The sequence below is a fragment of the Anoplopoma fimbria genome, chromosome 12 (assembly GCF_027596085.1).
Source record: "Anoplopoma fimbria isolate UVic2021 breed Golden Eagle Sablefish chromosome 12, Afim_UVic_2022, whole genome shotgun sequence".
In the NCBI taxonomy this organism is placed as follows: domain Eukaryota; kingdom Metazoa; phylum Chordata; class Actinopteri; order Perciformes; family Anoplopomatidae; genus Anoplopoma; species Anoplopoma fimbria.
The window spans coordinates 24,345,299-24,360,539 of NC_072460.1; the positions used below are offsets into that span (position 1 = coordinate 24,345,299).

Genomic DNA, 15,241 nt, shown 5'->3' on the forward strand with positions numbered 1-15,241 from the left:
TTTGTTCAGATATCATTCATTTATGGCAGTTGACAGTATTTTCTGATTTCTGGAGTGTTAAAAAGAGATATACAAATTCCCATGCAAATAAAACTTTTGACTCTAATATGTCGACGAAATAAAACAAGAATTTTGAACCTGGCAGATATCATTCATTTATGGCAGTTGACAGTATTTTCTGATTTCTGGAGTGTTAAAAAGAGATATACAAATTCCCATTTATCCAGTGTTTCACATATCTGTTTTGGACACGTATGCAAATCAGCACATTTTTTTGATAACATAATACCTCATTTGCATATCTAAACATACAATTTCAGAAAACTTGTAATACAAAATATTATTGTCCTACTGTATGTAATCAACTGGGGAAGTTTCATGGTGACATGAATTAGTTTAATTTTTTTACTCTATTCACCTGTAGCGTCTTTAAATCAGAGGTGCGTGTAGAGCAGCAGAAGGTCTGTCTGTCAGTCTGTGGTGCACCGTGGGGGAGGGGATAAGGGATCAATAGGAGGTGACAGAGCATGTGGCATACGAGTCTGACAACCTGCCCCCCCTCATTTCGGCATGGTCACACACACACACACACACACACACACACACACACACACACACACACACACACACACACACACACACACACACACACACACACATATACAAGCACACCCTCCAGAACAGCCCCGTCAACATCGGTCAAGGCTTGCCGAACAGAATTAGCTGACTCGCCTTTATGATAAAATATGTGGGGGACCTCTCAGGAAGCTGCGTGCCAAGTTCGGTCGTGCATGCGTGAATGGGGTGTGTGTGGGTGTGTCGGTGTGGGTGGGTGTGTGCGTGCGCTCCATTAGCCCGGCTCTCCTCCTGGCCACCATATGCAGAGCTGGGAGCCCAGGCTGGCTCCATCTGTCGGGTTAATGCCCAGCCTCGGCCCCAAGCAGCTGGCCCCTACAAGCCTCATTATTCAACACGCAACAACACACACACACACACACACACACGGACATACGCAGTGAGAGACGGACACACTTGACCGAGACATGGTCTGTCACACAATGACAGAGTCTCCGGAGCTCAGGGGAAGGTGTTTCTGAAATTCATTTTGGCTGTGTGAACTGGTGTGAGATGAGCGTTGGCTACATTAATTCATTATTCTCAATGGTCAGCTGGGCTATTTGGCAAGATACCCATCGATAGAGGAGGGGAGGAGGAGAGGAGGAGAGAGAGAGAGAGGAGTACACTGAAATGAAAAAGACAGGATATGAAACTTGCAAAATATGCAGAATAAATAAAAAAAATTAAAAGATCAAAGGAAAAAGGAGCAGCGTGGGGAAAAACAAGACAAGATGTCAGGAAGAGGGAGGGCTGAAACGTTCACAGGTTGAGAGGTGACCACCCAAACACTTCTCTTTGTCTGGATAAATACACATCTGAGCTGAACTCAGGAACCACGGGGAGCCCACAAAGGTTTAAGAGTGTGTGTGTGTGCGTGTGTGTGTGTGTTTGTGTGTGTGTGTGTGTGTGTGTGTGTGTGTGTGTGTGTGTGTGTGTGTGTGTGTGTGTGTGGCCTGGGAGGGAGGATTTTTTTTCTTCACATTATTTACCTATTAAGCCGTGAGCTTCCACTTGAAACTCAACGGGGAGGCGACCGTCAGCAGAGAGGAACCACGAAAAACTATTTTAAAAAAGACCAAATTATACATCTCTGTTGAGCAGCTGTGTGTGTGTGTGTGTGTGTGTGTGTGTGTGTGTGTGTGTGTGTGTGTGTGTGTGTGTGTGTGTGTGTGTGTGTGTGTGTGTGTGTGTGTGTGTGTGTGTGTGGCAGATTCCTAAAAGGTTAGGGCGTGATTTATAGTTTGGTGTTGGATTCATTCTAGATGGCCGTGTCATGCATTCATTACATAGTAATCGTGTGTATTTGGGCTGCATTTGTTTTTTCACACCGAGGCGTTCAGGCTTGACAGAAAGCACCTGGTGGCACTGCATCACATCTAATTATAGCTCAAATATGCATATATTTAGATATAGTAAGTACAGTTAAAGCTAAAGCATGTATGAAAGCTTATTGGAGCAGTTATGCCTTGTGTAATAAAAAATAAATAATTGGCACAAGGTCAGAATTCAAACAGAATAATTTTAGGGAAAAAACTCAAACTTGACGATGAAGAGTGTTTTTGTTTCCAACAGAACCGTCACTGCTCCTTTACTTCTCGTCAGTTTAACCCACCTATTGCCATTTTAGCCACCAAACACAAAGCAATTTTTTTACGTTAAAGCCAAAATAAACCAATTTTGTTGTGATTTAATTAAGATAAACAAAAAGAAAGGATGACGAAATAACATTTTTATGATGCCGATTTGTAAAAAGTCTGAATTCATGCTTTTTCAGGTCTGTCGGCGAAACGACAAGCAAACAAGTTTTAAAATACTTGTTTTTTCCAATGGAGTTTGGATCGATCGGTGCTAAGCTATGTTAACATCGTAGCTGCTCCATCAACACTCAAAATAACATTAAAATAACATTAACCAGGCATAAATATGGCAGCGATGTTACTGTTCATACGACAGACAGTCTATAGTTTATATACATTCATTTATAGATACATTCATTTTTTCCTTCACTTCTGATTCATCAAGATCAGTCAACATGTGCGTCAGCTACGTCGAAGTCCTCGACATTTCTAAAAAGGACACTCGCGGTGTCGGTGGCCCAATTCTTGAACACATGGGATATGAATCAACCGCCCCACCACCAGCCTGCAACCGTGATCTCAGAAAGAAAAGAACATTCATCACAGTGAAGCCACCCCCTTGCGCTGACGACAGCAGGCTGAAATCCAGAAATTCTCACCTTGGACAGTCCTCCTACGTCCAGGTAGAAGCAGATGATGAAGACGTTCCAGGCCACCCACAGAGCGGCCCATACTGTATACTGGAGGACAAAGACAAAGGCAGGTGAGCTCCATGGAAACAAGATGAACTGACCAGAACAGGAAGCTACAGCAGGATGAATGAATGACCTCCTAGACAAAGTGACCTCTCACACATATATATTCCCACATACACATGCTTTACTACACACCCACACAGACATGCATTTGTTTTTTTAAAAGGTGCCAGTAAGTTCATCAGGTTTATTTGAGCCCCGAGGGAGCATCAAATCTTTTAACTGCTCCAGCTAAATGGAGTTCGCAACTTTTTTATAAAATTGCAGTCAGACAGCCGCCTGTTGACAGACACAGCGAGACACATCATTGTTAAAGGTTGTGAAATCCTCTGACTCAAGATGAATAGTGTATTTAAACCGTCAGGGGCGTCAAGAGGGAGCGGAGCGCCTTCGTAAAAAACATACATGTTGGATCATGAAACCCCTTAGCTCGCTAGATTTAGTCATCTCTACCTCTTTTGTTCTTCTACATCTCCCCTCTGTCTCTTTATTCACCCTCTTTTCCCCGGTATCTCTTTCTCTGCTCTCTTTTTTCTGTCATAAACATCACCATCTGTGCTTCAACTAACGCTGCTGAAAATAGGCTTTTAATGCTGAAAATGATGGTTTAAAAATAAACACCAAAGCAAATCTACGAAGCTTCATAGCGGCTCTAACAAAACGGGTGAAACAACAGGCAAGCACATGTTTTGCACCGTGTTTCAAAGAATGACCTTCTCTGTCCGGAAACTAGACGCGGAGTATAAATCTGGTGAGCTTCTTAGCACCCCCCCACCCCCACCCCCACCAACAGACCCACCCCCTTTAATTAGCCCTAATTACCACAGGATTAGAGTGATTTAAGGGTGTCGCAAAATGCACAAGAGAGCGCAGCACACTTTAGCAATTAAAGAGGAAAGGCGAGTCGTCCAATCAAATTAAAAGTGATGCAAAGAGAAGTGACACTGCTCAAGAAAAACTTTAAGAAGAAGGATTATGTGACAGAATGCGTGGGAGCTACGCCTGAACTCACCGCCACGATGTAGCGCGGCCGGTACTGGATGGTGCCAAAGAGGCCGAGGATGACCATGATGATGTGGAAGAAGTTGGCGAGGATCGGGGCCCATTGGTAACCCAGGAAGTCAAAGACCTGTCTCTCTAAAGCCAACACCTAGAAGGGAGAGAGAAAACAGAACAAGACAAACGTTACAGGGCTGAGAAAACAGCGTCGAAGGTAGCCTGGGGTTGTCAAAGCTACACAGTACAGCCCTAGAAATAAAAAATGGCAGCCTACATACACACACACACACACACACACACACACACACACACACACACACACACACACACACACAGGGGCAAATTGTTCATGTACCGCTCAAAGTTTATTGGACAATAAACTATTTACCTCACGGCAATTTAACAACAATCCTGTATTGAGCGAGAACAGCTTGAGTGTTTCGGCCTCCGACTGTGAGAGCGCCAGAGGTGAAGTTTTTGTAAAAAAAAAAAAAAAAAAAAAAAAGAAAATTCACACAGTGACAGATTTATCGATTCAACCCCTGCTGAGCTAAAGAGGGCGCTCACTATTTCCGACCTTCCTGCCAAAACGGCCTCCAGGAACGAGGAACTTTATGGGAGGCTTAATAAGACCACTGCAGCGAGCTTAGGTGCTTATTGAAATATGTGGCCGGTAAACAACGTGTGTACATGCAAAGGCAGAGTTAAGCCCCCTACAATGAAAAAAAAACACAAAGTCCACAGTTTTCCATATACAGGCTTCACCTTACTGCGGTTTCCATTTCTTTTGACACGGATTCATCCCTGATCCCTCTCCTCTACCTGAGCTCTTTGTGTGCAACATTCTGAGCAACAACAAAGAATTTAGAAGCTTTAAGACTGTGAGTCCCAATTTGCATCAACTCAATTAGCATGCCATTTTTGGGGGGGAAAGTACAGGGGGGCACCATTTAATTTGAATTCCATCGCCGATCCAATTCCATTCCATTCCTAGTGTGTGTGTGTGTGTGTGTGTGTGTGTGTGTGTGTGTGTGTGTTTGTGTGTCTCAAGCGACGTTGTGTTTCGTGGTGTGTCGACATGTCATTTCCAGCCAAGCGCTTGAAGATGGATGAGGGAGGGATCTCGTCTCTGCAGCAGTGATAAGAACGCACCATCGAGCACATTCACGCAAACACACACACCACACACACACACACACACACACACACACACACACACACACACACACACAGTGGCTGGTCTTCCTAATGTAATGGAAATGTTACCAGCAACCCGATGAGACATTGTGACAGGCAGGGGAGGGGAGGGAGGGGGGAGAGATGATCAAATGCTGAGTGATAATTAAAAATGAACACTCCTTCGCACAGAGGGCGAGGGCAATAACGCCGCAGACGGGGGGGGGGGGGGGGGGGGGGATAAAGCCTTCTATATAATAGAAGGAGGAGGGGAGGAAAAAAGGAGATGAAAAATTGAGATGGATGAGGAGAATATTCTGAGAAAGAAAAAATGGCACGGAAAAAACAGATAAATGGGCGAGATGAGAGAAAATGCAGAGGAACTGACATGCTAACGTAGCACGACTGAGCTCCCTCCATCTTAATAACCTCCGTCTATCCCCTGGATGAATGAATAGAAGTCAAAAGAGTCGTATGTCTTCTGGTCAGCTCTGGGTCATGGTCAGAAATGGAGAGCTCAATCAAACCCGTGCAGGAGGAGGAGGTGGAGGACATCAGTGACGATGAGGTGCAGATAGAATGGTTGGGGAGTTTACAGGACTGACCCCTTTTTTAATTGACGACAATCCTGCAGTTATTAATCAGCTTGGTTTTTTAAACATCAGAGATAATTCAACAGCATTTTATGGAGAACATAAGGCGTAATGTTTCCAAGAATCACGTGTCTTGATCCAAAAAAGAAGCAGTGTGAGATAATTTTACACTTGATCAAATATATTAATGAGTAAATCTTCAGCTGCTTAGAGGTGGACATAGACCACATAAAGACTTATAGCTGCAACAGTTCAATACATTATTTTTTATTCATGTTCATCCGAGCAAAGAAAAAGATGAGCACGAAGCTGATAGCCTCCTATTTGTCAAGTCAAGTTTTTCTAAATTGTGCCTCCCAGCACAGGAAATCAGAAATAAGATAGTGTGTAGTTTATCTTCTCATCTTGAGCTCTCAGGATGTCCTCTGGTAATCCTGGTGGGGGGGGAAAGGAGATGTCCAAAGGCTCTGAAAAATCTGTTAAACAACTTTTATTCTATTTGGCCGGATGAATGCAATAAGCCTTTAGGTCGTAATTGGTTATCATTCTCTTTTTTTTTTCATTGTAATAATGAAAGCTCTAATGCGCTGCTTTGCACGGGTTGTGGAAGTCACAGATAAGTTGGAAAATCGCGCTGTGTTCGCTGCAGTCCAGCGGTGAAAACCACAAATAATCAGATTTTGCTGTGATTTATTTTGCGAAAAACTGCTGAAAAAAGATGCCGAAATAACTACATGATGATGCTGATTTGTAAAAAGTCTGAATTCATGCTTTGTCAGGTCTGTCCACAAGACAACAAGCAAACTACTTTTAAAATCCTTGTTTTCTCAATGGAGTTTGGATCAGTCGGTGCTAGGCTATGCTAACATTTAAGCTGCTCCATCAACACTCAAAATGACGTAATGCATGCATAAATATGGCAGCAAAATGACTATTTCTACTATAGACAATCTATGGTTTATACACCTACATTTATACACCAAGGTTTTGTGTGGTTTCTGTACAAATATGACGTACTGACCACAGACAGTTTTCAGACAATATTCCATTTCCAATTCAACAACTTCAGGATGTCAGTGACAACAGGAGACCCTTTTCTTCACCTGATCAGAAAAAGTACATTTGAAGTAAAATATCTGTCTCCTTCCCTCTTTTTGTCTTACACTCCCTATTCAAACACACACACACACATTTTGCCCTCTGAACACACATGTTCCTACTCGGCCTGCTGCCCCTGAGCAAGGCAACAGTCGTTCTAATGAGCGTAACACACAGATCCTTCCCCTGAAATATTTCCACCAGTCATTGAATTAACAAAGTGTACAGGCATGAGGGCCTAGTGTGTGTGTGTGTGTGTGTGTGTGTGTGTGTGTGTGTGTGTGCCTGCTCTTCTGACGTGCTGTAGTAAGCCTATCACGTTCACTGCTAACTCAATAATGACAGATGACAACAATCAATCAGGAATAGAAAGGCCTCTGCCTACCCAGATATACACACACACACACACACACACACACACACACACACACACACACACACACACACAATCACATAAAACCCATACGGCACAATTAGCCCACAATTCATAGGAAGCCGGTTACTGGAGAGTGGGGGTCCAATTTGATCAACAGATAGCGACGCTCTTCCAGGAATAGAGAGCCGGCCCGTAAAAGCCTCTCGCGATCGCAAATGACTCCCTCCAGGGCGAGCGAATCTCTTAGTGTGTATTTCGGTTTCGGGTGTGTTCATGTGGAGAAGCGTGTTGCCCACACATACCACTCCTCCCGCCATAAATACTGAGCAATTAAGGGAGTAGATACGACAGCAGGATGCAACAAGCACCTCTTTCACCTCCGCTACTGCCCCTCCTTTGTTAGCTCCATCCTCTTCCCCCTCTCTTTTCACCATTTATCTCTCCGTTTCTAGCTCCTGAAAAACCATAAATTATTCCCACTTTCGGCCACGTGACACCAGATTACCAACAACGTTCATAGACATCAATCACGCTGCTTCTGTTACACCATGTCAGCTTGCGTACATCCTCTCAGTTTTCTAGTGGACACAGCTTTACACTCTAATCCCTCCTTTTCCTAAAACGCCCAAAACTGAGAACATCAAAGTGCCCAAAAACATTTCAATCATCGCCACCTTCTTTAACATGCCGTGAAGGAGACAGAGAAGGAGAAGGAGAGGGAAGTGAGCCACACATAGAGGAGTGATAAGAGGATCAGAGTGAACATGTCTGAGAGGGAAAAACACATTTGATCCTCATTATATTGTGGCTAATTACGATGTGCATGTGCGCTCAAGATAAGTGGATGAAAAAACTGTTTTGCTTTGCCGAAGCATCCAACTGGGATTTCAACCAGAGAGCGAAAACATGTGGGTTTGACAGTTGTTTATGATTAATAACTAAACTGTGTTGTCACAGGTTAGTGATGTGCAGTAGTTAGACACACTTCTGATGAGGTGTTACACATTGGAGGCGTGACAAATAAACAACGCTTAAATGTAAAATACTTGCATGCGAATATTTCAAAACTATTCATACAAATTTGTGACAGATGCCACACTTTTTTACTAAACAATTTTAATAGATTCACACAGATAGAAAACCAACTACCAGGATCTTGTTGACCCAGAGCAGAGTCTGGAAGTCTGTCTGAGGTAAACTGTTGTATAGACTAAACAACTGTAAGATATTTTATGGAGTTTTCTTTTAGCGAAATGCTCCGAGTGAATTTTCCTTTCGAGAATAGTTCTGCATTGTATATGTCCAGGTCTTTTATTGTGAAAGGTAAGAGCAGAAGGAGTGGATCTGCTCTGGGCTTCCTTTGTCAAGGTTGAAAGGAGTAATAAAGTTTGCTGTCTTGGTTCGGACTACAGAGTCTCTGTGTTGTTGTGAGTCTATAGTGCTGGTTTTGAATATTTACGTTCCGCTCAAATGTCATTGATAGATAACCCAGAAAAACTCAGAAATGTCGTTCATGCCCCTAAAAATGCCCCCGTCTCTTTTTAGCTGCATAACATTCTTGCTCTGTATGACAATTGATGAAACCACACCAAATCTGGCATCAGGGTGGAGCGGCGTGTGGGAGTGTCACTTAAATTGCCCAATTTGTGTGACGTCATATTGCGATCTTTCCCACCCCACCTATTCAACGACGCTACATGGCTCTACTTTCTTCCCGTAGGCGTCGTCTGGTCTGCTCCGTGGCACTGAGGTCTGGTTTATTCTGTCTCAGCTTTTTCGCTGCAGAGTAGCTGCGTTTTCGTATTCCCCTTTGGTCCCCACTGCTGCAGCCGAAACACACAACTCCACATTGAACTGAATGGGAGGACTTGTTGTAAATCCAGCCTTAAGGTGCTGATGACAACACCTCCACCCCGCCCAGAGCAAGAAGATGGAGGTGACTGGTGACCCTCTCATGTTCACAGCTCTCCACCGTAGCCTCCAGATACCTTAAATCACATCAGTATTTTCTGAGTGAAATGTCCTCTGATAACATGTTGCTCAATATGTCATCAGGATCTGTGGCTTTGAAGGAGGTCTGTGTGTGTGTGTGTGTGTGTGTGTGTGTGTGTGTGTGTGTGTGTGTGTGTGTGTGTGTGTGTGTGTGTGTGTGTGTGTGTGTGTCGGTATGACTTTAGGCTGCATGATTCAGCCTCCTCTATGTTCAAACATATAACTGTGACTCACATCGTCAGACAGAAGAACGACATTGAGGAGAATATGTGAGGGGTGAATAACAGAGAAATACCAGATTATCTCCCGTTTTTTATCTTTATAGACTCATTAATGTGTAATTTTTTCTAAGAAATGCAAGTACGCATTAACCAATGAGGCCAAGGGCAAAACATGGCACGTTATAAAAAGCCAGCCAGCCATTTTACTGTCTTTCTCTTCACATAGTTTTCACATAGAGCTGTTGCTTTGAGTTCCCTCAAGGATATGGAAATTACTAAGCAGTGACTCCACTTCTTGTGTAGCCCTCAAAATCAGCAGTTCCAAATTTGGCTTCTGAGATCCCCACGGGGAACCGCAGAACAAGTCTGACGGAGTTGGCAGATGGTTAACAAGATAGAAAATCAGAAAAGAATATCTTTGTAGCACAAAACCTGGTTCATTTTTCAGATTTTCTTCTTTGCATTTTTCTTGATGAATATACATTTCCATGGTTCTAAAAAAAAAGGTCCTCGGTAAAGAGAGGAGGATCTACTTTTATAACTCAATTATACTCTAAACAGGTCACATAAGGTCTCGTTTTACTGCCCTGTATCTCGGGTCTTATACGCAAGTGGACCTGAATGAGTCAGAGCGTAGTCAGTATCAGGTCTGATCACACGTCACGAGCAAGCGCTGCTAACTACTTTCATTGTGAAAGAGTTTGTTTTTTTAGTCTAGCCTACTCAAGCTTTAAATGACAATTATATTTTTTATTTGATATTAAAGTGGTAAGACAGTTATTATCAAAATATCCATCTACTAGCTGGCTACAGAACATTATATTTTTGTAAAGGAGGTAAAAACACTTTCCAATATTTTTAGAACTTAGTCTATGAAGAATCTAAAGTAATTATTTTCATATTGGGTCCAACTGTTTGAACCTGTGAAGAACTTTAAATCCCCAGTCACGGACATGAGCTAAAATCAAATCGTGATGAAGAACTCCATACAGGTTTCTCCGCTAAGCAAAACCGATATTCTCCCGAACGGCAGGGGGCAGTGTATCAGAAACTCTCGTCCGTAGCATGGTTTCAGTAAGGTTTACGCCAGTCCACGTAGTTAGAAAATGGCAGATGTACACGGAGAGGCAGAAACCCTCGACAAGGTGTGGTGTCTGATGGTTTGGCGACACTTTGGCCATGAAGACAGAGGGGAGGTGGAAAGCTAGTAGTAGTTTTGTTGCCCTAAAAACCTAATCTTGAGATGTTTCCTGTGAAGATGGAAGTTTATCTGCATGAAACGAGCAGAAATTGACAGGCCTTCGTAGGAAAACACACAAAAAATAACTAACTTTTCGTAGGATATAATACGAACCAATATAAGAGAATACTTTGAGGAGTTGCAAGTACATATGACTTCATTACCAGGGGCCACAAGACCAGAAAGACTGAACCATCTTTTTCACTATGGTACCCAGCTGGCCCAATCAACACAGCATGCTACCACCACTACGAGTAGGGAGTGCATTTTGCTTTTGGATTAGACTTAGACATAAAAACAACTGTTCTAAATCTAAATTAGGAGAAAGACAGTCACAGATACACCATGAATCAAAGGCTGGCAGGTTTTATATATATATATATATATATATATATATATATATATGCCATGCTCTGCCCTGACTTGTCTTTACTCTGTGACTCCCAGCAGGCAGTAAAGTACTTCTCAAAAACTTTCCCCAATCCAATTTTTCACCTCTCGCTTGGGTAAAGTCATTATGCGCTAGTGCCTGCCTGGTCCTTGTGTAACTAATGGTGCCCATCTCAGCATGTGTTTGTGTGTGTGTGTGTGTGTGTGTGTGTGTGTGTGTGTGTGTGTGTGTGTGTGTGTGTGTGTGTGTGGCTTTCATTGGAGTACGTGGCGGTTTGGATAGATAGATAGCCCTTGGTGGTGCCTGGTCGAGCAGAGCTGAGACAGGGATTAAGAGGCAGGGTGCCTTCATAAGCCACTTTCCTCTTCACTGTTTGAAATATGGTCTGCACAGAGAAACACGCAGAGAAACACGCAGAGAAACACGCAGAGAAACACGCAGCTAGCTCGTCCCCTTTGTACTTCACTAAGTACCGCTTGTTTTAGGTAGTGCTGCTAAACAGACACTGAGTGAAGCGCTCATTGCAACCAAAGTGTTTTCTTCCAAAGTGGCTATTGAGAGCCAGTGAATCAAAAGGGCTCTTTATTTAACACGAGATATGTTAAACTTCTGGAGCTCTTAGTGCTAATAACACGCTAATCTCTCAGTGCCATTGGGAACACACGACGCACAAATCCTTCGCCACTGAAAGAAACCCGATGAAAGCCGCTGCTTTGAACTGAGACTCCCTCTGGACTCTGGAGAACTACTTTAAAAGTTCTCGGTTTTGTTTGGTGTTGTAGTGTTCTGTCCGTTAGTGTTGTTCTCTTTAAGATCATAAGAGCTATAAGCGTCTAATGGACTGGACTGTGGAGTGTACAATCGTTTTCTGTTCAATTCAATACAGTAGTTCATTTGAGTTTGCAAGTTCAGCTGAGTGAAGCTGATGAAGTCCATGATCAGACCGATTGAGAGTCGTTTCCCTGTCTGGTCAGCCCTGAACTTTGCCTTTTAGTGGTTAACCTTAGCCTTTCAGGCGGTGCATTACATGATGACAGATAAGAGTAAATCTACAACCAGTGTGCAAAATACGCGGTGACTCGGGTGATCCGAGACCCCGTGACTGACATTTCCAGGGGGTTTCATTTATTTGTCACTTGCAAATGCAGCTAAAATGTCTTTTAAAATGATTCAAACTGCATCAAATGTATTCACAAATATGAATATTGAATGCGAGAGACGATTCATAATGTCACAGCCTGCCAGATTGCCACCGGGTATTTCACACACTTGCTACAATACAAATCAGTTTTTAAGTTATGATGATGCACATGCGTCTTTCTGCATTACAGTTCTATACTGAGACGTGTAAAGGTGACATATTTATAATCTGCGAAAAGATTTAACTTTAATCATATTGCTAAAATAAAGCCATGGGCCTTTTTCAAAGTTGACATTTTGACATGACACCGATATAAAGTCACAGATGTAAATAATAACATTAACGCCGGTTGATTTCTGTTCAGCTGCTTCGGTTTCAGGGTCCTTGTGAAGGTGCATGTGGGTTCACTGTCACAGCTTACAGGACAGTTATAGAGCTGAGCCATCGTTAATGTCCTTAGTTACACCTGTGGTTTTTCTACTGCGACAGTCCAAAATATCATGATGTGAAAAAGACTCAAAATACTTGATGAGAGGCAAATAAAAAAAAAAAACAGTATAAGGGATCGAGACAGCTGCGCAGAAAGCAGCTTTATATTTTTAGTCAGTACTTTAAGGCATCTAATCGCACACCATATTTTCATGAATTTAAATAATTCCCTTGATATTATTCTGTATTTACATGTGTCAGTATATGATGTAAATGTGGCCACTGCTTATTAACAGATCAGAGAGGATAATGACCGCATGTGTAAAAGGGCATTCAATGAATTCCAACGTTACGGGAACGTTAAAGTCTTGTTGTCTCGTCATGTTGTTCATATCTAATCTTTTGTTAGAAGAAACAAACCGTTCTTAACAGTTAATCCTTGAGTCTAAACTGCTTTCACGCCCAGTTTCTCAGCCCGAACAAGAACCGACGAGATGTCATTTTGACTCGATGATGAAGCAGAGTTCACCGAGATATGACCCAAATTCACACCCAGTGACAGCAAACATCCCTTTCCTCACGTGGCTGGTATCTCTTGTAAAAACGCTTATCATCTCGCTCACTCTCCACCCTGCCGCCAGCAAGCATCACTTTTAAGTTTATCTGAAAAGGTGGTGGCAATGTTGGGATTATCGGAAGGCTAATTTAGATTTTGCCGCATCAACTCGGAGGAAGAATGCGGCAGCGCTCCCAAGGGATTAATGTCACTTGTGAAGGTTTCTTTTCTTGTGGCTCCAAAATTTCCTTTTTTGTTGTGTGGGCGTCATTTGGAAAATGAGGGATGAGACAGCAGACCGCCACACACACACACACACACACACACACACACACACACACACACACACACACACTGACACACACAAACAGATACTTTGATTTCTCGGAGGGGATGACGGGGAAAAAAAAGAAACTAGACAAGAATACCACCATGGATAAAACCCAAACACGCTAACAATTGATAAGGTCGAGGGAAAAGTGACGAAAAACCAGAGCAGCTTAAACGAGCCAATCCCGTCTGCCTCCCGTCTGCCTCCCCCCCCCATGTCCCAGATCTAACAAAAACTGTTCATGTTTCTCCCCAATTAACAAGTGGGGAATTTAACCGCGACAGAAAAGAAAAAATTCTCATCACGAAATACGCAGTGAAGAACGGCAAACAGCTGTCAGCAGTCTGCACCCTCCGGCTCTGCTTTTCCATAATTGAGTCAGTAATGTTGCTCTTTTCATCATAATACCATCACTCCTAATCTATCACAGAGGAAGTAACGCGGCGTGCATCCCCTGCTGTCCAACCGTCTGATCACACAAGCACAATTAGAGCAAAAACATCCGTGAAGTCATCAGCCGCTTGTAAAACAAGGCCTGAATGCCAAAACCGAGAAAAAATAGAAAAACAGTGGAGGGATTTTCAGTGAGATGAATACGCTTTGCAGCCGTTCGAATCTGTCAAGATAGTCGTCCCAGCTGTGGCGCTCCCAAAGCAATTTATTTCGATGCCGCGCTATAACAAATGACGCCTCTGGAACCACTGGAATGGAAAGAGAGAAATGGGCTTGCAAATAGTTCTAGTTTTATCTCCATTATAGCTTAATATTGCAGTGTCACTGATGTGGAACACACACAGACGTCTACACACACACACACACACAAACACACACACACACGGGTTTGCCAGCCCAAGGTTTTCACTATAACCACATAATTAATGGTCTGTTAAATTGAAGACATTAAAAATGGCCAGCAGTAGTAAAAAAAAAAAAAGAATAAAAAAAAAAAAAAAGAAAAGGGCCACCAGGGACAAAGAGGAGATGGGTTTTCCAAGAACACACATATTATTATAAACCAGCAGCAAGGGCAGTGACTCCCGACTCCGGGGAAGGTTGGAAAAAAACCCAACATGAGAGAGTCGTCACTTCTTCTCAATTAGCATAAAATCTGGCTGCTTTAATCTGTGTTGAACAAGCAAAGTCATGCAAAAAGTATAAAGTAGGCACATTTCATATAAAGTTAGTCACCAGTAAACCACTCATTTGTATCCCACGGGTTGCTATGTTGCATTTTGGGTGTTTTTTTCTTGTGGTGAGGTTAAAGGCTATGTGTGTAAGTGGATCTATCTTTATGGTATGATGTGTACCCGACTCCCTCCTCCACCACCAGGTCCTCCACGCTATCTGAGATTTGCATCATACACTCCCATGTCTCCGTTTGACAGGTTGTTGTTTTTTTAATCTCCTGCCGGCTCTTCAGCATCTTATAAAGGTCTCCGTGGTAACAGGGCACATAAGAGGAAGGGAGGGGGTGACGGAAAGAAAATGAAAGAGAAGCTAAACATGGAGATCTCGGGGGTCTCTTGGGTCACGCTCATAATTGGCCAAGAGTGAGAGGTCGAGCCACCACCCATCCCCCTCCAACACCCCCCACACACCCCCAGCATTTACTCTCTCTTTATTTCCCTCCACCTTTCGATCTGCATTTCCCCCTAAATCTCCAGTGGCTCTGGCCCAGATGATAAATCAGCTGGTGATCAATAATTCAAACATACTCCCAGTAGGGGGAGAAAATGGGGGGAGGATGG

General features: G+C 43.0%; 1 protein-coding gene across 2 annotated transcripts in view; it reads right to left on the reverse strand.

Moving 5' to 3' along the window:
• Positions 1-15,241, reverse strand: part of nkain4 (sodium/potassium transporting ATPase interacting 4) — a 45,778-nt gene that overhangs the window by 24,448 nt on the left and 6,089 nt on the right. For both annotated transcript variants that reach the window (XM_054609779.1, XM_054609780.1), the window contains exons 2-3: positions 3,963-4,100; positions 2,855-2,935 (exon numbers count right to left, since the gene is read on the reverse strand). In XM_054609779.1, coding sequence (XP_054465754.1) covers positions 2,855-2,935; positions 3,963-4,100 — 219 coding nt within the window. The remainder of the gene's footprint in view (positions 1-2,854; positions 2,936-3,962; positions 4,101-15,241) is intronic.